Source organism: Agelaius phoeniceus, chromosome 1 (genome assembly GCF_051311805.1).
Source record: "Agelaius phoeniceus isolate bAgePho1 chromosome 1, bAgePho1.hap1, whole genome shotgun sequence".
NCBI classification, from domain to species: Eukaryota; Metazoa; Chordata; class Aves; order Passeriformes; family Icteridae; genus Agelaius; species Agelaius phoeniceus.
The window spans coordinates 13,523,272-13,546,184 of NC_135265.1; the positions used below are offsets into that span (position 1 = coordinate 13,523,272).

Here is a 22,913-nt window from a genome sequence, read left to right on the forward strand (position 1 = left end):
TAGCTTACTCTTCCAAATCTCGGGTTAAAAAAGGTATGTTCAGTGGTATGGTTCTCTCAGCAGTATCATACACTCCACAAATGTATTGTTCAGCTGACATAGAAAATTACTTACTGGTTGTGTGCACCATAGCCTGATCCCCAAGATGATTCTTCAGGATAGGTAGGTAATATGTGAAATAATTATAATGGAATTATTTTCACTGTGGAGGCAATCCTCTCATTTCACTTCAGCCATCTTTTAAAACCAGCATCTCTTTCATAATGGGGAGGTGATTTGGTGACAGTACCAGCTTAAGCAACAGCTTCAACAAGGTCAGACCAACACTTAACAAAAATACTCATGAACAAAGTTTAAAACAGGTGGGTCAACTGGCCAGAGAGCAGTATTTTCTCTCTGTTCTGATAACAGATGAAGAAACATAGACAGGTAGCTTAAATTAGAGGGCAAGATCCATGTGTTTATATTACAATAATCAATGTTACCTTGCACCAGAAGAAATAATACACATGCAGAAGGATTTCTTTAAAGATAATGCACTTTAATTACATTGGTATACATTTAGTTAACAGCTGTAAACTTTTTCTGCTCTGGGACTCTTGCAGACTGCAGACTTGCACAACAAGCCAGGTACACCAGATTAGATTCACACTATATTAAGAAAAAGAGAAGTCCTCAAAGCAGCAATTGAAATTGTTTAATTTACCTTACCCTACACTGTCTATCAGAGTAACACTAGCTCTTATTACTAAGTAAAAAATATACATGTGTCTATGTAAAGAGAGATACAGAGATGGATATTCTGTTATTACAAAAAGGTTAAAGATTTTCATCAATCTTTACATATTAAGGAGTGCTTATAATTTCTATTACAATGTCCACCCCAGTCATAACTTATAACAAATGGAAGACCACAATTCATCTGCCACCTCTCCAAATAATAATTCAGTGACTTTGGTTTAAGAGCTTTTAGATCAATTGTCCCTCATGACTGAATCCATGTTTCAACAAGAAAAACTTTACTGGGGTAGGCAGTGGGGAGGTAACTTTCACTAAACCTGTAATCCTTACCAGTGACACTGAGCAGCAACATTTTATTGCTCTCTGACACCAGATGAGAAATCACTTTCTAATTAAATGGGAAAGTAGCATATACATGAGGTAACAGCCAGCTTCTGAGTGGGGAAGTAATACCATTTTCTCATTTTTCAGGGTAGGTCTGCCCTGCTTCTTTAAAAGACGACGACCTTGGAAAGATTTGCTCTGTATGGAGTATAGAAACTGCTATTCCCAAGACTCCACAGCTCCTAAGTGTTTCAAAAAACAGGCACAGAAGAATGAAAAAACCAGACAGGGTGACAATAATGGAATCAGAAAAATACCTTATGCCTCACTCAAGTATTTTATATTCAAGGCACAAGTTACAACTCATAAATTTCATTAAATCTACCTAATTTATACTAGAATCCATTGCCTCTTTGTATTTCAAGGGAAAAGAAATACACGAGAGATTGTGGACAAAAGTGATATTTCTTGCAGGAATAAAATCCAAACAGAAAAAGAGAGAGACTTAGGCTTAATCTTCCTTATTATTTGATAAAAAAGCATTTTCAGAGTAAAGGTACAAGTTATTTATGGTTTTGATCACTCCAGTACACTGTTCCATACCTAAGAGTAGAAAATGTTTCAAATATTTAACAAATCAGGGCTAATTATACAGAATAATTGAATCCTTAATATAAAGCCTGAGAGACTTTATTCTTCTAACATTACTTGCTGCTGATGTGAATACCATGAGAAGAGATAAAACCACAGACCTGTTAATACAAAGAAGACAGTTAAAAATTACTTTCAGTTTTGAGAAAAACACTAGGCTCTGAATATAAGTTTAATTATTAAAGTTCAATTCCCTTTTTTTCCCCAAAAAAAAGTTATTTTAATTACTGCTTTTTTATGCCAAGTGTCTGCTTAACTTAGGAGAAGAAATGACTTTTTATTTGAAGCATTGCCTACTAGAAATAAGAGTTACTCAAGGGCAGTGTTTTATTGATAAAGCTTTTTTCTTAATAATCATCATATGTCATAACATTTCACAGGATTCATGAGGTTCATATTTTTTCAAAGGCAGAAACAACTGGAAGTTCTGATCTGAAGCTAACAAAAACCCCTGAAGCACTGTCAAATGTTGGAGTCATTTTTGCATTTTAAACCCTAGATATAGTAAAAGTCAGGTCTTCATAAAAGTAGGAGAGGTTATTTGTTACCATAAGAGCCACCATTTTTAAACTGTTATGAGTATTTGCATACATTTACATGCACTGAAAGCACAGCCATTCAGAACAAACAAGGTTCATTATGAAGACAAACATGCTGAGTATGACTGACTGACAATCTACACAATGGCTGATTTAAACTTTACATTCACCAACCATTTTTCTGAGCAGGAGGAGGAGGAGGAACAGCTAAGGATGACTTGCATCGCTTCAGCCGCTTTTTATTTTTGATAAACCCTGGGGTTGCCTCTGTTGAGGTGAGAGAATACACTAAGCCCATTCAGCCTGCTGAAAACCCCTGCTATGGTCTCTGACTTCTAGCAGGCAAGCTTAAATGAATCTCTCTCAAGTAGTGGAATAGGTAGGAAAACTGGTTTATCAAAACACATACACAGTTCCCTTAAACAGTTCAACTTTAAGGCATGTCTGCATGCATTCCTACTGCCTGTGACAATAGTAACACTTCCTTTCAGCCTAATAGGTCCTGAGCCCCATCCTTTGTCTGCTGATTAACTGCTCTATTCATTGACCAGACCACTAATTGCATGCTCCTTATAGTTACCCTACATTACTGTAAGAATTAATGAGACACAATTACAGCTCCCAGAAATCTCAGGCCTAGCCAACTGCAAAGCACTCCAACTGAATAAGAACTCCCCAAGAATAAAGAGAAAAATTCAGCCCATTGTTCACAGGAAGCAGAATGTTTTTTGTTAAAAAATTGTATTTATTTGAAGCTGTTTCATAATTAGGCCCTGGAGAAAAAAAAAAAAAAAGAAAAAAAAAAGGGGAGAATAGAGAAAGAACTTGGGAACCAGCATTCAGTGAGAAATCACAGCGGATGCAGAGACGAGCACACAGTTCAGATATGAGAGAAAAACACATAAGGAAGGAGTGCATAAAAAATTAGTGCTATGAACATTACAATCATCTATAACCAATCAGCTGTTTCAACAGAGCATGTCCCACTGTATGAGAATTACCACTAATGCAACTTTATATTTGACAGCTTCAATCTTGAACAACTTAGAATAAGCATATGGAAGCTTCTGCAGTCATGCCTCTGAGACGGAAGAAGAATTTAATATGCACTCTCAGAATTTAATATGCATTAGAAGTCAGTGTCATTAGCCATGAAAGTCAAAATGAAGGACAGAAAATGAGTTTTTTGAAAATCACCCATATTGAAAACTGCACTCACATTTAATCTGTGTAATCAACAGCCACAGCTATTCAAAGTCTTAGTGACTACAATCACTACCTATTAGCCTGTAAGTAGTTCAAAAGCTATTATTCTCACTTGAACAATTTCCCAATACACAAGAGACTGCATTAAGTTAATGAAGTTAATATGCAAAGTCAATATTCTTTGTTATGAAGTCATCTTATTCCATTTGTTCCTCTTCAACTTATTTTCACCATATAAATTCGATTTAAATTACATGTATAGCTTGACAAAGCCACTGATACTTAAAATAGAGCTTGAAATGCAGCACTATACTTTATAGCCCTAGTAACCATTTTCCAGGGTACAATTTATAGCAGCCACTGAGACCCCAAACTAAGCATGTCAGACTGGCACTGCTACATTCCAGAATCAACATCTTTGGACAGAGACAACATTTTTTGTACGTCTCTACAGGGATTCTCAATAATTGCACCTAACTGCAGTAATAGTTTAAATTCATGGGAAATGGATGTTCTTCTGATATTATCGCTCACTGATATCACAGCAGAACTCTTTCCTGCATGAAGCAGACAGTTACCACCATGTGGTGCTGAATCCCAAGCAGGAAACAAGGCACAAATATGGATCAGAGACCTTTGTGTTCAGTGTATAATAAGTCCAATATCCCTGTCATAGAACAGCAATCATTAACTCAGGGATCTTTTGTTAAATGGCCCCTGTGGCTGGACTGGTAACAGCAGGGATCGAATTTGCAATCCTCAAGACTAGATTCATCTGTCAGGGAGACTGCAGACCTACAGATTCATGTATTTCCAAAGTGAGTCTCTAGGACTTCACATGAACATACCAATTTCAATTAACCTCGACTGATTAATCAACCTCAGCGCATGGCCACAGAGCTTACATTTGCAGATCTAACTCTGGCAGTATTATTTGAAATGGGCTTTCTTCATGTCTTGAAAAAACCTTTGAGGAAAAAAGAAACCTTTGTCTCAAATAAAACATCACCTAGCTTGTTCAAGCTGTTCCTGTTTCAAGCCCAAAAATAGAACAAGTCTGAATTCCTGCAGAGTATGATGTGAAATTATTTCTACTAGTGCAAATAATGTATTCTGGTACCTGGTCCAGCCTTCATTTCAGATGTTATGAAGTAACTTAACCAATACAAAATATCCACACACTGGAGGTTAGCTGCAATTTCTAGTTGAGGTGTCTCTCTCACCATAAAGAGCAAGGAGTCCTTCCTGCAACAAACATTATGAGCCCAGACTTTAGGGCATCAATTCTAAGGGAGAACTTTTAAATGAAAGATTATTAGAGGCATACAGGAAGAGCGTTGCAAGAGCCAAGGGAAGGTTTCAAGTCTTAACCTGAGCTCACTCAAACCTACTCTCCTGTTCCACTACCAATTTCTTTAGAGCTACTTGCTACTTATGGTAGTGCATATAGCACTAGCAAAGGACAATCCTTATCCACCAAGTGTTCCCCACATGCTTATTTATGCTGGAACTGATTCACCTAAGGAAAATTCCACTTTTGTACTTCTCATCCTTTAGTTTGCATGTTGCACATCATAAGCTTCACTACCAGGGAGCTTCTTTCCCTCCTTTTCATTGTTATATCTTGTTGTCATTATATTGCAAGAGTTCTATATTGCTAGAGTTTCATACCTCCTTGATGTTTCTCGTGGGCATCTCCTCTAGGCACTGACTCTTCTTTGTCCTCATAGGAGCCAAGTGACTCCAGTTCCCCTTCAACCAACCAATCCACTCTTTTATAACACTCTTCTAATTGGCTACAGGTGTGGCCTGTTAAAATCAGGCCTGATCCCAATCTCTAATAATTAACCCAGCTGCAACTCTTTAGGGGCTAAGATTTATTTTATACTACCTGTATTTACTTGTGTTCTATCCCCCTACAATATCTACCTCCTGCCACCTTTTTCCTGATAGTAGTTCAATTAAGCAATGGTTTTGTCTGTACCATCTCCTAAGTCTGGCCCCAAAGGTATCCTCAAGACTAGAACCATCAACAGGACAGATGCCAAACATGAACATTCAGGCATTGTCAGGAAGTTGCAGCTGTAAGACAAGCCTGTAGGCAGGAGATGAACAGGAGACAGTGACACTACTCTTAGAGTTGCTCTGGAGGTCATTCTTGGGAGCAAGGTAAGCATAAGCTATGATGTATCATCTCTGTGTGCAGTGATAAACTGGCACATGAGTCCCCTCAGGATGAGGCTTACACCTGATTTACACTAGAAAGGTTAATATAGAAATTACACTAACAAGAACTCTTCTTCTCAAGCAATCCACACCTATCCCTCAAGAGAAGTAAAATGTTCAGGTAAAAGAATTCCTTATGCAGCTTCTGCACTGGGTTTTTTGCTGGGATAGCTATGTCAGCAAAAAATTCATATCCCTCCCTGTCAGGCCTCCTTGATAACACTTTCAAGTGCAAACCAGGTGTCAGTATTTCTGTTATGACAGAAAAAGAGTTCTACCCTAGTCATGAGCTGAATATTTGGCCTTTCATGACCTGGAAAAGTCCTTGCTTCCAAGGAGGTCAAATCCCATGATCATGTTTTCCACCAGCATAATCTCTCACGACCATAGTACTGGTATGGTACAGTATTAACACATATAGAGTAGAAGAAAATATATCAGTAGCCAACCATTTATATTCTGCATTTCCATGTAAAAATTATCTGTTTACACTAATGCCACAAAAAATCCTGTGAATGGGAAGCACCAACATCTCTATTTTTAAAAATTGCTGTCATTTTTAGATTTAGTCTAAAAATTGCTTGAAATTGACTAATCTCTGGACATTTCAGTTGGTTATCTTTGGCACTCAGAAATATTTGGATAATTCTAAGAAGAGATTCTATAGATTGAATTCCCAGATGCATCCCAGATCATGGAAGAAGCCAACCAAGAACAAACATCTTTCATTGTTATGAGCCTCATTAGGTAGAAAGTTAACAATATTGGTTTGAAAGCAGCTGGATAGCTTTAAAGAAAAGACAATTAAACGTATAAGTCTATCACATGGCAAGAACTCCAGAGCTGAAGAGATGATTGGAAGAAGACATGCCAGGCAGTGTTGCAGAGGGTCCCTCAAGGATCACCAGCCTGTTCCTAACATAATTTACCATATTCTCTCCAGCTCCAATTCAGTTACTCTCTGATCCTATGAGATGGTTTATGGAATATGTTTTGGCCTTGCACTGATAGAGCAACAAAAGGCCCTTTGAAAGCACCCCTCACCGGGCTGGAATGCACAGGCCATGGTCCACCTGGAGTGCTCCTCAGTACGAACTAAAAGGTTCTGTGATAAAAGTCAGCATGAATAAAACAAAGTGTTTATAACTACTTACACATGCAACACTCACAGCCATCAATTGGCCAAACAGCATGAATCCCTAAGCCACAAGAAACAGTCAATCACATTAATTTCTCAAGTTAATTAATTAATTCATGTTACTTTATTGGCCAGAAAAAAGAAAGATATTTCAGAAACAAAAAGGAATCTGCGATATCTAAGCACTTAAATCCCTACCCAAACTGCATCCTACTCCTAAAACTAAGATAAAGTTTAGCATGGGAAGAAAGTATTACATTGATTTATGCCCTGGTTTACTGTTGCTGGTTTCAGAAGAGCAAACAGCAGAGCAGAGAGCAGTTCCTGTGCCAAAAGCATTAGACTGGCACAAGGCTCTGCATCCTTTAACTACCTGTGACACACACCCCTACCCTACCCTTTTTGTCATTCAAATTAAGTAGTATTTGGCTAATATGCAACTTGAATATTGGTTGGTTGTTGTCATTATATTGCAAGAGTTCCATTGTCAGTACATTGCAAAGGTTCCATATTGCTAGAGTTTCATACCTCCTTGATGTTTCTTGTAGGCAGCTCCTCCAGGCACTGACTCTTCCTTGTCCTCGCAGGAGCCAATTGACTCCAGTTCCCCTCAACCAACCAATCCACTCTTTTATAACATTCCTCTTATTGGCTACAGCTGTGGCCTGTTAAAATCAGGCCTGCTCCTAATCTTTAATAATTAACCCAGCTGCAACTCTTTAGGGGGTAAGATTACTTTCTATACTACCTTTATTTACTTATATTCTATCCCACTACAGTTGGTCAAAAAGTAGATCGGACAAAATTGTCAAATCCCTGTCAATTTTGAGCCCTAATGATTCCCTTTATAGCATCTTTACAAGGTGTTCTATAAATACCAGCAGTCCTATGGTTCACACCTGCCATGGTAAGAGGGAAGCCAGTTGCTGGAAATTAAGGGTGTTTATTATATACAGAAAGTGTAAGAGTGGAAAGTCCAAAGAAATACAGGATAAGGTTAGCAAGAAACATCTCCCAAAACCAAGTCATAACTAAGCTTCCAAACTTCTAAATAAGAGTTAACAGCCAATGAGAGAAACAAGTAGGGAAGAATGCAGGGATGTGTGGGGAATTAGGAGGCTATATTGCAACTAAGCTTTATACATGGAGAGTTACAAGGTATTTAGGTTGCTGAGTCCTATTTAAGAACATAAACTCCCACTCAGTTCTAGAGGAGATCAGGGACCTTCACATCTCTGCCAGGGGGGGTTCAGGGACTGCTCCCACGGGACATTGGGGTCTGTGCCTCTCAGGGGCCAGCCTCACTGGTCAGGCAGCCACAGGAACATTGTGAAGAAACTCTTGATGCACCAGTGACTCAGAACAAAACTCTCACTCTACCATAAACACATTTAATGTCCCACACGTAGGACCATTTAATGAGACTCAGTAAAAAGCAGTTTTTTGGGGGAAGGGAAGCTACAGGCAGTTGCTTATTCTGAACTTATGCACAGGTCCAGAAGTTTCCTCTGTGAAGCTGCCAGCCTTTCTCCACGCACAGTTATCGTGTACCATGTGTGTCACTGTAGAACCTGCAAGCCCAGGCTATGGATCAGTCCTACACAGATGCAAAGAAAAAAAGGGCATGCTTACATACCTGAGGCAAGTCATGAAACCCAAACAGTATCCATAACAAAATTTTAAAAAATTTTATTCCCTTAAAGCTAATTAATATCAGCCATAGTAGTATTATCATAAAAACATTCTTCATATTACATTTGAACAGGTTTAGAAAGGAAAAATATGCATTGAACCACAAGGAGAAATACAGATTATTACATAAACTCTGAGTAGACAGGAAAAACACCTTTTTTGAAAGCAATGGGTTTTTTTACATAGCTAGATAAAATGTATTCCATGAAAATGACTTACAAAAACTGAACACATGGGAACCACTCCAGTAACTACAGTCTTGGAGGGCTTTCTGCTACAAACACAAGAATATGTTTGGATATCATTTATAACACACACTCCCTGGCAATAATTTACCCTTCCACTCAGAAGCCTTGTATAAAGGTACTTCACTGTTACACACAAAAAAATCAGAATAACTTCAGAGAGAGCAACAAAGGAAATTTGCATCTGACACTAATATCTTCATAGGATAAAGTATATTTTAATGAAGATATTGTCAGCAATACATGTGTTTATGCTTCTTTTTTCACTTCACACTTGGATTTTATTTCATTTATGTCATAATCTACCTTGCAAGTTTAAGAAGTGCATCATTTATTCATGACCTCTACTTTTTCAGAACCTCTCAGTTACACAGAAGACCAGGCTAAAGAAAAATCAAGTAGTTTGTCTGATAACAGTTAGTGTCAAAACAAACTGTGTATGTTGAATTTCTGTTAGCTGAAGTCATAATAAAAAAAAAACAAACCCAAAAGCCAGTGCTTGCTTGTTTGCTTTACCTTTTTCCAGAATAAACTCTCATAATTAAACTTTCTATTTTTCCAAGTAGCTGACTATGTATTCCTGCACAGCAGGAGGTTTTCTCCACAGACATATTGACTTGGACAATAAACAAAGCAAAAATCCCTGACTGGAATTTACAGCTAAATTTAACTTTGCATATTGTTAATAAAATTTGCATATATGTCTTTCAACATTAAGAAAAAATAAAAGTGGAAATTCAACGAATTTGGGCACTGCACTGCTTTGCAAGAAAAAAAAATGAGATTTAATTTGTAATTTCCATATTTATTGAGGCTGTACGTCGAAAGAAATCTGTGCAAAAAAATCCTGGTGCTGCCTTGATGAGATTTGAAAGATGACAGCATATTAATAGTAAAGGAGCTTCTCCTTAGCAAAGATGGCTGAAACAGTACCTATAAAACACTGATGAAAGGCCACATAATTTTAGAAAACATTTTCAGCATCTCTTATTTCTCTGTCCTTCAACCACAAAACAAGTAAATGCAGTTACCACGTTTTGAAGAAATGTCACCCACCCCTTCCCCTCAGTGTCAACTTTCCCCATGAAACATTAACAGATCAGTCAGCACTGACTTGGTACAATTAAAGGTGTGAAAGGAAACTTTAACTGATACTTGTTCATTGATTTTTTATCACAACACTGCATCACCACTAGTCCTCCAAAGCTATGAACTATCAGTAGCAAATATCCAGCTTCTATTTTTAATTATTGTGTCTTTTTTCACAGCATCCTGGACATTTGGATGTCTTAGGAATTTAATTTAAAGGAATTAAGGTTTCTAGTTCCTTTAAAACTAAGTTACTTTAGCTGGATCTGCCTAGCCACAAAGAGTAGACAATAAAATGCAATTCTGCCAGCATAAAACCTTTTAGATAAGCAAGAAAAACTTTCCCACTAAAGAGAGAAGATCATACTCCTTTGAGGTACTTTTCCAGTACAAAAGCTGGATGTATTCCAGGGATTATGCTGCTGGTTGGGTTGTTTGGGTTTGTTTTGTTGGAGTTTTTTTTTCTTTTTTTTATTTTAAACTGAAACTGTGAATTTTTATCAGTAAAGCTCTCATTAAATTATGAAAAAATGCTCACATTACCACAGTATGTACTTTATGGCTTTTAATGCTTGCCCTTGCACTGGGCAGGATTTCAAGGACATCTTTAACCTTTGCTTAAGCCTTCAGAGTTTGCCTGCTCCTCAGCTGGAGGAGTGAGAGGGCAAAAGTGAGGAGCTTGGTCATCGCTTAAGGCTTTACCTACAGCTGACTGTGCAAATAAGCGGCCCAGTCACCCTTTTCTTAGGCTTCAGGTGAAACAAACAGCCATTACCACCCCGGTGAGATGCACAGATCAGCTCTCACCTCTCAAAGCACTTCTAGCAACGCTGCAGGCCTGGCAGGGGATCCCTGTGTCCTCTCCTGAATTCTTCCTTCAAGTACAGCCACGATTTTCTTCTTTTCTAACCAACAAGCCGAGCTGGGAGAGAAGTGCACCCCAAGAGGCACCTCTAGCACCCAGCCTGTGGCTATAAACAGCTTCACATCATCACAAAGCTCTGTTAAAAAGCATGGCACCTTCCAGAGCACCCTCTTGTAAGATCCACGTGTTGCAACATTACTTCAGATTTTTTTTGCAAAATGCTGCATTCAAATATGGTGGGACAGAGAGAGCTGAGGAAGTGCAGGAATAATTTTATTCTGCAAATGTGCAATAAGAACTAGGTCAATAACCTCAGTGACACAGAGGAAGTCTGTGCATTCTGCATTTCCAACCACAGGAAACCAAAAAACTACAGGAAGATAGGACTTTCAGTGAGGTCACCCACGAGAAGCCGAGAGCTCACTGGGATGTGTTCATGCCACTGAGGTCGGCAGAAGTCAAGGATCACAATTCTCCAAATACAAATTGCTGAGCAGGAACCCAAGCCAGCAGTTAAGCATTGCAGAATCAGGCACTGAAATGAAGGAGTTAAAGATGAATTCACTCACAGACTGTGTGTACATGGTCACCTCATGGGGCCATCACCAGGAAGACAAGAGATCTTCTTAGAAGAACTGGCTCTACCAGAGGCTAATTAACAGATATGCTGCCTGTAAATAAAAGCAGGAGGTGGTAAACAGAAAAGAATAGAAAGTTTGATGGGGCTCCCAACAGATGCTGTGTGTCAATAAACGTCAGCTGAAACTTAGATGCTGCTTTGTGCTCTCTTAAGGAAATCATTATAATCACATTATTCTGTAAGACAGTCTAGCCTAATCTCTATGCCTCATACTAGAGAGGATATTTTGATCAACTAGACATTTGTTAATTACAAAACCAAGCACCTTGAAGCTATTTTGTTTTACATACAGAATGAAGCAGCTTATTTAAAAGTGAAAATTATTACATTCATATTTACTACCTATAAATCTAACAACACCATAAAGCTAACAACTATTTCTTATATCCCAAACTAAATTAGTGGCTCTTGTAAAAATGTTGTTTGCTTCAAAAATGCCATTTAGGTAGCACAAACATGTCAACAAAACAGACAAGAGATTGATATATACAATGACATTTAGGCTTTTTAAGCACAGAAACACTTTTTCAGTTTATCCTTATAATTTCCTATATCTGTAGATGTATGCCTTAACTCTAGGTTTTGACATTAGATTCTTTACATATATTTTACCACAGCATTTCCCTTCACTGTCTATTTCACAAATTTTCTGCCAATGAAGGATTCTCCATAAGGAAACCAGTTTTAATAGTACTGAACACTTAAAAGATGGTGATATTCATTGTCCATTCTCTGCCCCACTTCTCCAAAAGTTAACTCCCACTAAAAACCAGATTTTTTGTTTCCTAATCCCATCTCCATTTTAACCACCTGATTTGACAAACCTTTTCTCAAGCAAACAGACATTTTACAGTAACCAGCTTCACTGACAGGAGGACAGATTATTTTGCATGAGAAAGTTTACAGGATGTAATCTTCTCTTTTCCTTGAAGTTAAAGTAATTACTACCTAGTACTGAAATGAAAGAAATTTAATAGTGTCAGTCCAATTACTTGTGAACACATGTTTATTTTGCACCCAATTACTCCCCTCAATTCTTCAGTTTCAAGAGTGGACAGATTTTGCAACTCTACTTGATTCTCAGTTCTTGACATTATCATAAAAATTCTGATTAAGCCATACAAATTATGTGAGAGAAGTTGCACTATTCTGCCATTCTTGACATACAATAGAGACAGGATTACAATATCTTCTTTCACTTCACAGAATTTCCAAATTAATTTTAATAGAATTTACATATTTTTTACTGGCTTTTTTTTGGGAAAGCATGAATATTTTGCTACTTTTTCCAACTCATGAATTCTAATGGACTAAAATTTCTTCCTTCTACAATGATTATTTGAATTAATGCTAATTGACTGTGGAGCACTATGCTTCAGAAAGTATTTAGATTCCACACATGAGCAGCTGGCACCATATGAGCTCACTCTTATGCTTCAATATTGTGCTTTCCTTTCTCTGTCATCCTTCCTGCCACACTGTGGGTTGATGAATCTATTTCTCAACAATACTCAAACCCTTTCTTTCTTTTAAATGTTGTCTTGCTGTTATATTTTCTTGCAAATATTTATTTTAAATAGTTCTAAAATAATAAAAGGGAGCTTCTAGTACTAACAATGTATTATAATAAAATTGTGCTGACAGAAATCTGAATAAAAAGTGTCAGGAAAAGAAATAATAGAGGCCCCACCTATTTTGGCCAATATAACACCCAGGTAAATTTAAGCACACAGGTGTAAAACTAAATATATCTATTTTCGGGAAATCATAAAAATTCTGAAGAGTTTATTAAAATATAGGAAAAAAAACCCAAACTGCTGTTTTACCAAGAATATGCTCCCTTACAGATTTTACCATTAATGCCTGTGAAGACTTAAACAGCAAAGTATTACTTAGCAATCATGAACTAAGTTAAACTACCATGAAAACAAAGTTAAGAATATCTGGAAAGATATTTCTGTAAAGCTGCTAGAATACAAAACGAGCAATAAAGAATAACAATCAATTTTTGCTTAAGAAATGCCTCATGTTGCCAGTTGGTGGTAGCTTCTGGCTACAAACTGCATTCTGACACTGAACTAATGACAGAACATAACTCATACTGAAACTAATGCAGATCACACTAACAATGTTCCTCCCTGATTTTAAATATCTGCTTTGCTTTCTCTTCTTGTCATAATGCAATGTCCAATGGATTTTGCAGGATTCTCACACTAATGTTCTACCCACCAACTTTGGAAAAACACACAAAAAGGTCCATAGTTGTATCAGACATAGTTGTTGCATATTTTTACTTCTACAAAAAGCAACAAAGAAGAAATGAAGCTGCAAAACCTACTTAAATAAAAGAAATCAACAGAATGCTTGAGACTCCAGAATCACAATCTATTCAGATAAAATTCTCTATTCCCATGCTCATATATTTAGTTATTCACTTGTACTTTTCTTGGTGAAAAAAAAAAAATTTGATAAATTTTGCTGCATTCCAGATGGCCAAAGCCCACACTTACTCATTTGTCAGTGTACTTCTCCTTATCCAAGGATAGCTATGACAATTCAGATCAAAGGTCCATTTAGGTCAGTATCCTGCTTCCAAAAGCTGTCATAAGTCAGAGTGAAGAGAAGAGAGCATGAGCAAAGAAATCAAATACTTTTTTCCCAGAATAGCTCTCTAGCATTTCAACTATATTCCACTCAAGAATTCCTGAGACTGATGTGATTTATCTATTTATTTTGCCCAATGGACCTTCTCTTTCACTTATCCAATTATACCTTAAAATTACATAAACTTTTGCATCCACAACGTGCCAAAGCAAGGCTACCTTGGGCAAAGAAATAGGAGCTGCAATGTAGTGATAACTGTTTTGTGCATAGTCAGTACACAGCACTCATATTTTCTTAGTAAAACACAGCCAAAATTTAAAAAATAAGTATATAAAAAAAAGAGCAAGATTGATGCACCCCTTAAAAGAAACTGAGTTTGCACATACTCAAGTGAGTGGAGTCCAGTGGGAATTAGCATTCTGAACACAGTAAAATGCTGCAATAGCAAGAGTTATAACAAGGTTGAATACAGCTTGAAAAGCAGGCAGATGTCATGAGTGAAAAAACAGACACCCTAACAAAAGCAGCCAAAATACTCTGTAAGCCTCCCTCAGTCCAACAACCAAATTCTGATCCAAGGAGGTTAAATATAGGGCTGCTTGAAAATTTTCCACTGCATCTATTTTTGATGGGAAATGAGGCTTTCAGCTAAACACTTTCTGGTTGGATTGTTTGGGGGTTTTTGGCATGTCTAAATATGTGCTTCTGCAAGTATACTTTCCTTACCAAAAAGCCAAACTTATCAACAAAAATATTTTGATTGAAAACATAGTATGTTAGTAAGAAATGCTAGTGTAGCATTTCATCATAGCTCCAGTTTACCTGCTTTATGTGGCAGATTTCTATCAACCAGACTTACCATTTAAATGAGAATTCTGAGGACAGATCATTTTGAGGGAATCCCCATTTACAGCAGTCCCTTCAAGGAGGAAAGATCATGGCAAAATGTTAAAGGTGGAAGGCAGCCCCAGCCTTGCAGAGCAGGGCCAGCAGGCATCCAGGCTGTAATGTCAGAGGAGGACTACAGTAACATATTTCAAATCCAGAAGTTTTTGTTTCCAGACAAAGTCTTCCAAAGTCCTCTGAATTCTGTCAAAGCATGTTGTGTTTCCTGGAAAATTAAGACAAAAAAGAAACAGAAAAAGCTTTTTATTTTTTTATCAAAAATTCATGCGGGAAATTTCATGGGTCAAGAAAGGTCTTTCTTTCTCACTAACCTGCAGATTCAAACATATCACCTGGACCCACCCACCCGCAAATCAGAAAAAAATTAAACAGCAGTAAAATGGTTCAAGTTTTCCATCACAGTTCTGTTAGCAGGACTGTTCAAAAGCCAAGGAGCTGAGCCGAAACAAAAACCAACAGTTGAATGGATGTGACAACTTCATGTATGAGCCCTAACTTATAAAAGACCAACCAGCCTGCCTTACAAAAGCAAAGGATGAAGATAAGATTCATACAATGGCTACACTTACTAGGTAAGAAATCTATAATACAAAAATATGTATAGCAAAATTAGCAAAGTGGCAAGAAGATAAGATACTCCAGTTATTATTCCCTTTCAGGGTTCTCTTTTCAGTAAAGTAAACCAGAAGGAATAAATCCAATAAGACTAATACAATAAAAAGTATCAGCTATCCCAACATGGCTATTATCATCCCTTTTCTTGGAACCCCACAATCCCCTGGAAGAACTGAAAGCCTTTCATCCAAAACCAGGCCCTGACCAGACCAAGACAGAGAAACACTCAATTAATACTACCAGGAAAAATGTTACAACTAAATTTCTAGGATTTTCTCTCCCCTTGTGGCTGTTTCCTGACATACAATTGCATCCCCTCACCCCAACTGCAAAATAAATGTATAAAGAAAATAAATAAAAGACAAGAAATCAATCAAGCCTGCACCTTTTGTAACACTGTTGTGAACCTACAAAAGACAACTGCAGCAAATCTCATGGCAGTGGAGTACTTCTTTCTTTTCCCTCACCATACACAGAGAGGATTATTCCTCTATGGACTATTCCTGCCATCATTATGCCAACTCAGAATCAAGAAAATTCAAAGGAACTGGCAAAGAAATATCCTTATTTTAGAACTCGGGGAGTAAAATGAAAGGAAGGACATTTTGCTATTACAGTGAAATTCCTTTCAACACCTTGCTTTTCAATCACACCATTCTTTTACTAAAATAAAAAATAGAGAAAGGTTTTTAGCAGTTTCTGCTGAGACCAGGCACCTGAAAGCTCCCTATAAGTTCCAAACACTGCCTAATGCTAATTCCCTATGAAGTGTTAACATCTTTGACTGTCTAATGCTATCAAGTGAAAAGTACTAACACAATTTGTCATTCTCAAGGCAAATTTATTCATCAAAATTAGTACAAGCCCAAGCTTGCTGTCCTTACTCATATTTGGAATTACCAACCACTGTTGTCCCAAAAAAACTAGTACACTGGAGAATTAGTCAGGGTCTAACTGTAGAAATAAAAAAAAATGTTTGGAATAAATGAAGTACAAATAATAAATATTCAAAATCGCTGATGAAAGGTACATCTGTTATTTCAATTTCAATCTCCGGGATAAAATGTGATTTTATCATTCAGTATTTTAAAAATTACTACTGGGCATCCATCAAAAATTTGGATTGAAAACAGTGGAACTTAAAAATGTCTATTTCAAACATATGCAAAATATTATTCCCTTAACTTATAGTTTCACTGACCTCCAAGGTGCAAAAAGTAGTATCAGAATTAATGACCAACTTCATATTGTTCAAGGATTTAATGACATGTTTCTCTTCAAATCAGTTATACAAAGTTCTGCTTTCTTATATCTGGGTTTTAGTCTTATCCATGCCTTTTAAAATAAAGTGTCATTTTGTCTTTCAGTTCACTTCTTACTCATAAGCACATCACCTCTTTAGTTTCTCATTTAATTTACAGCATGTGAGAGGGTATATGTGCAAGCTAATATCTCCATGTAGCTTATGCAGAAGTTCCTAGCTCAAAGTGGACTAAACTGCTTAATCTTGTCTCTGCACCAACCTTCTCCCACCAGGCTGGATGAGCTGGCAGGGAGCTGCACACAGGCTGGGCTGGATTTCTTGCCAGGAATGCCACCACAGCTGTGTGAGTGTGGCAACTGAGCCATCCCAAATGTGACTTACCCTACATGAGAGGCAGCCTGCACTCCCCACCCCCTCTGCTGTGGCTCTTCCTTTCACCCTGTCAGTACCAATACTCAGAGCTGGTAAGAGTTAAATGTGCTACACACCCACCTGCTATCACCCAAACATGGACTAAGTAACAAAGTCAAGGAGGTCAAGTTAATGATGGAGTCCCCTTAATTCCCCCAAAGCTGTGACATCAAAGTCCAGGTATCTGCAGGTCATGCCATCTTAAGGCCAGGTGGGAGCTGGAATTTGGAAGCTGTCCATTCCAGAGGGCCACATCCCAGACAGGCAAGGCAGGGGGCAATGCAGCAGCAGTGGATATTTACCAGAAACTTTGCAGGGGTTCATAGCCAAGTTGTTAAAAGTGAGGTTTCCAAAAACGAAGAATGACCAAATGGACTTCCCAGCTCATGCTGGGAGTAGTGATGGTGAATGTGCCATTCCAGCATATATGAGCACTAATTACATTTTGGTGGAGCATGGAGACAGAACCACAAACATGACTGCAGGAGTGACTGGTGTGCCAGAGGCCTGGACATGCTTTCACTTGGAGAAGAGAGTGGTGCAAGTTTATACTCAGTGGTGCATGTTTATACTCTCATATTAACCCCCAGAAACCAGACTGGGGGTTAATACCTTACCAAGCTGAATCCACATCACCTTCCTGAGATTCAGGAGTCCATTTACATACTAATCTTCTAGCAGTAGCCCAAGAGTAAATTCATGGTTACCTGGGTAATCAGAGGAAGACTACACTACTCACTCTGTCCATATAACCTCACATATATTATGGTCAGCAATTCAGCTGCATGGAGTTTGTGTTGCTCTCCAAATACAGTGACAGTGGATCAACAGACTGTTTAATTCAGTGCAATTTGTCTTCAAAAGTCACATGATTTATCATGTGTGAAACACCACACCATGAGGTATTACAGTCTGTAGCACAGGTGGATTATAATTGCAGCTTGCTAACTAGTGCTGGGAAAAGAAAAAAATAATATTATGGAAAAACCCCTCAAGAACACTTATTTTCCTTCACGATCTTTATAATCAGTATTTTCTTGCATTCCTTTCTCCTGCATTGTTTCACTAATGAGAATTGAAGCAACATACAATTACACTGAGAGAGCCAATACTTTGCAGCCCAATCACCAACTGCACAGTGTGGGAGAACAGGGCTAAAGCCCTTCAATAGGAGCTCATCTTATACTGCCCTCATGCTAAACTGCTGTTCCCAAAGTCCTAACACTCATTCTGCAGCTCATACTCCTCCTCTAGTGAAGCCCATGCACTCAAAGCATCCTCAGGAAGAAATTTGAACATGGTCAGCAGAAAATCCTCCAGCCACATTCAGGGCCACAACTTGCAGCTTCAGTGTCAGAGCAATACTCAGACCACAGCACTGATCAATCCCTTTGTGATCATCCTTTATGACAAAGCAACAGCAAAGTACTCTTCCAGAAGTTTCTCCTCCTCCTCAGCCACCTGCTCACTGCACTCCAGGAGTAGCCATGGCAGCACATTATATTCAGCCTGTTCTCTTGTTTCCTGAAGTCTCTCTCTTATCTCACTGAACAACAGTAGCACCACCATGGTACTGTGCCCATCCTCGATCAGATCTGACATGCCTGAAGAAATGTAAGCAGAACATTGTTCTTGCCTACAAAAAGTTCTCATGAATCACAATAAAGTACAGGCTGACTCAGAAGATGTATGAATGCCATTTATTTATTTATTTTTATAAAAGGAAAAATATCAGACTGTAAGACAGATATGCACACTGTATTCTCCTATCCCCATTTCTCTTCAGGTTTCACAGCACTGGATTTTTGCTCATAATTTGTGCTTTTTGGGCTCGCAGAAGTACAAACCAGGCAATTCCTTCCCATACTTGGATGTGTCATCATGTTGCTCAGTTCTGGACCACATATGGCATGTGAGAGAAAAGTTTAGACTGGGGAAAACAACAGTCTCTCTTAATTTTAATTGGAACTTTTTAGGGGAAATCTGAACATAGATGCAACAACTCTACCTTACTGTGTTTACTAAATGGCCTGTAAAAATACTCTTTCTTCCAGCTCCTATTTATCCTGTCCTCAAAAAGTTCCAGTTGCCAGTTTCATGGTGTTGTTCAATGTATTGTCCATGCAAAATCCCCCATGTCTTGCAGCTAACCAGCATTTGCTTAGACAGTCTCTGCACAAAGCTCTGTGGCATGTGATAGGAAGGAGATCAGCCCAGCCAGCCCTTCTGGGTTTAATCCATGAAATTACTGCCTTCAGTCAAGGCTTCATTCTAACAAGATTATTTGAACAATTTCCATGGGCCAAGTTCTTCTTTTCAAACACTTTTATAAAAGCACCATTCAGTAACCTATCCAATGCAGACAATGCCACACTAAAATTTACTGGAGAACATTCAGTGGGAATTAAAAAGCAATTTTTCTTCAATCTTATAAACTAAACATCTCTATTTTTACATAAACAAAATAGCATGTTAAATCCAAGATTTCATGTGGCACTTTTACTTCCAGTTAAAAAAAAAAAAAAAAAAAAAAAAAATTTACTTATTTTGAACTAAAATGTCATGTAGTTACCATTACCTGGTTTGGTGGGATCCATATAATCCTAAATGCAAAGCCTCAGATGCACAGAAAAATTAAGCTTATGTTAGAAGGGCCAGTGCCAAACTTAATCGTTTGACTAAAAGAAGCGTGAGTATCTGTGGCAGCAAAGACCTGTTGTGACAAAGACCAGTCAGAAAGTGACTAGATTTGACAAGAAGTCAAATCTGTAACTTTGTAAAAAGTTATAATATCTGTAACATTCTTGCCAGCTTTATATTTCTGCAGGATTTGATGACTGGACATCTGTTTTGAAATCCCAGGGGGGAAAAGTGCTCTAAAGTATTCTGCATTGCTATAGCAAAGTTCAGCATTTCAGAAAAAGCAGCTGCTAAATTTTCTGGAATAAACACACAAACCATTTTAAAGACTTGACCCTTGAGTCCTTCATCACAGGACTTCTAGGGACTTCAGGGAAGTCTCCAAGTATGAGGAACACACAATGGGCTCTGATTCCACAGTGTTGAGCTAACCAGGCTGCTTTTCAGTTCGCATAAAGCAAAGCAGCCTCCTCACAGCTGTGCTGGTTTATATACCTGAAAGACAATTTTGAAAATTATCATGGTCTTACTAGGGAATTTGGATATGCAGTCATTACTAAATTACCATAAAGTTCCATATTACCAATTCTGTCATTACTGAACAGCTTCAAGACACACAGTATCTTTGTGCTGCATCTCTTCTTCTCGCTGTAAGAAAACAAGAGCATATGAATGACAGCCAAAATGAAGCCAAATGTACTGTTGAGAAACTTAGTATTCTCTTATTTCTAGGAGAGTTACAGTGTAATTCTAAACTGCAGCATTCAGCATGTCTCCTGAGCTTCCTCGCTAAAATATAGCAATGGAAATTTTACAGCATCTGTGTTGCTTTTGGAAGCCATCACCTCACATCTGCTGTCTCTGTAGTGTAAAGTTTAAGTTCAGCATAAAAAGGTACTTTGTAACAGGCAAGAGGAATCCTGACAGAGCGGTAATTTACAGACTCGCCCGGCTCCCTCGGCTAGACTCACTGAGTTTTACGTTCCGTAGAGATTTTTAAATAAGGTGCCCTTCAAGCAGCCACCACACAAAAAAAGTCACTCCTTAAAATGGAGCATCGCATCCAGGACTGGACACTTTTTAAACCTCTATCCGTCACTGAGTCCTGTGCCAGACGTTTTCTTCACCGGTCATTGTTCGAGCTCGTAACACTTTTCACAATGCTGTTAACTAAATTAGCGCTAAAATAACCACCTGCTACTTTTAGGAAAGTTCTGATTGTGGTCACAAACATCACCGCGCGTGTAATAGCGGGACCGACCGCGCAGTCCGAGCAGGCGGAGGAGCGCGGCCACGGCCTCCGGGAGCTTCCCAGCCCCGAGAGACCCGGGGCGGGCGCGGGGTCGGGAGCGGCGCTCGGTCAATTGCAAATCAATTGTGGTCACACAGCGGGCGCGTTTATCGCCCCATCATCGCCCATTTCCTCCTAACGGGGTAATCCGCGCGTTCGCTCACACGGCGACAGCAGCCTGTTGGCTCAGCCAACAACCCGGGGATTGTTCCTTGTTTGGCCTCACGCGTTCCATTTCCTCCCCGGGCGCCCCGCACCGCCCCCCGGGGCGGGCTCGCTCCCCCCCGGCCCCGCTTCTCTCCGTGTGACTCCCCGCGAATCACACGATTCCCGCCGCCGGCAGACGGGCCCCGCCGCGTTCCCGCGGTTCCAGTCATTAGGGCCGCAGCGGGAGCGCCGCGCGAGCGCCAGGCGCAGCAGCGCCTCAATTAACAAACAAACGCCGCGTCCCGGGAGCGCGACAACCCCCCGGGACGGCCCCGCCGCGCTCGCAGCCCGCGCCCGCCGCCGCCGCTCCCCTTAAGGTGGTCTGGCTACCGCGGGGCCGCCGGAATTCCCGCCCGCCCCCTCCCCGCCGCGGGCGGAGGAAAGCAGCGACTCCTCTCGCGGCCCCCGTGAGCGGAGGGCGGGGGTGCTCCCCAGCGCGGGGCCATCCAGCCGCGGATGGCTGCTCTGCCGGCCCGGGCGGGACACGCCGCCCTGGGAGCCTGCAGGCGGCTCCTCGGCGAGTCACCGCCGCGGCGCCGGGCTGGCGCGGGCGCTCGGGAGCCGCGGCCGTGCCAGGACCGGCTCCCGGCGCTGCCCCTGGGCTGCGGGGCAGTGGCCGGCGGCGGCCGCGGTGCGGGCCCATGTCCCGCGGGCAGTGTGCGCTCAGAGCTACCGCGTGTCTTTGCCCGGCTGGGAACCGAGTGTCCACCTGCCGGGGCGCGGGGCTGCTCCCCGCCGTCCCACCGGGAGCTCCCGGCGCCGGCCGGGGCGTACACACGGCACCGCCTGAACGCGCCCCGGCGAGCGCCGTGACCCGCGGCTGCCCGCGCCTCGGGGGTCCCCGTGTCACCCGTCACACGCCGCGACCCCGACCCCGGGCAGAGCCTCCAGCGCTGCGCTTGCACCGCGCGTTGTTCGGAGCTCGGCACTGGGGCTGGGGGCGCGGGCAGCCTGGGCGGCGGGGTCGGGTGGCGGCTGCGGTGGTGCCGTGATCCCCGTAACCAGCACGTGCAAGAGGATGGGGCAGCGCGCACACCGGCACGGGCGGCGATCCCGCGAGCAGAACGAGGTGATAGGAAACCCCTTCCGAGACAGCCCCGAGCGCTACTTAAACTGCTGCTGCGGTGACTGTGACTTGCCCGGGAGCTCGTGCAGGGGGATGGAGATCCCTGCATAGCCCAGCTGCCACAGCCCGCGCACCGCGGTGCAGAGCCGCGCGTCTCCGCACGGGCAGGGGCCGAGCAAACACCGCCACGTCCCCGCAGCCACTACGACCCGGCAACACCCACCGCGGCCACAGTCCAGCACCGGCGCCACCTTAAGGAGCCCCGGGGCCCGCCCCCCGCGTCCCGCCCGAGCGCGGCTGATAGGCGGACGAGGCTGCGGGGGCGGGGTCTGGCGGCGCTTACTATAAATATTCATGAGAGCGCGGTGGCCGGAGCGCCGCTGCCGGGGCCGGAGAGCGAGAAGTTGGCGGAGGCACTGCCGCGCTCGACCCGCGGCTCAGGTGGCGCGATCGCGGCCGGGGTGCCCGGGAGCCGGAGAGGGACCCAGCGCAGGGCGAGGACCGGCCGGCTGGCAGTCACCTGCGGAGCCCTGCGCCCGGGCGGGCGGCAGAA

At 41.0% G+C, this 22,913-nt stretch overlaps 1 protein-coding gene across 1 annotated transcript; it reads right to left on the reverse strand.

Annotated features, from left to right (window-relative positions):
• Positions 1-284: 284 nt before the first annotated feature.
• LOC129130045 (uncharacterized) lies at positions 285-22,469 on the reverse strand. The gene is made up of 5 exons (XM_077171746.1): positions 20,380-22,469; positions 14,820-15,071; positions 13,867-13,955; positions 11,286-11,387; positions 285-8,422 (listed from the first exon to the last, which is right to left on the reverse strand). The coding sequence occupies exon 1, from the start codon at positions 22,467-22,469 to the stop codon at positions 21,621-21,623; it is 849 nt and encodes a 282-aa protein (XP_077027861.1). The 3' UTR covers positions 285-8,422; positions 11,286-11,387; positions 13,867-13,955; positions 14,820-15,071; positions 20,380-21,620.
• Positions 22,470-22,913: the final 444 nt, after the last annotated feature.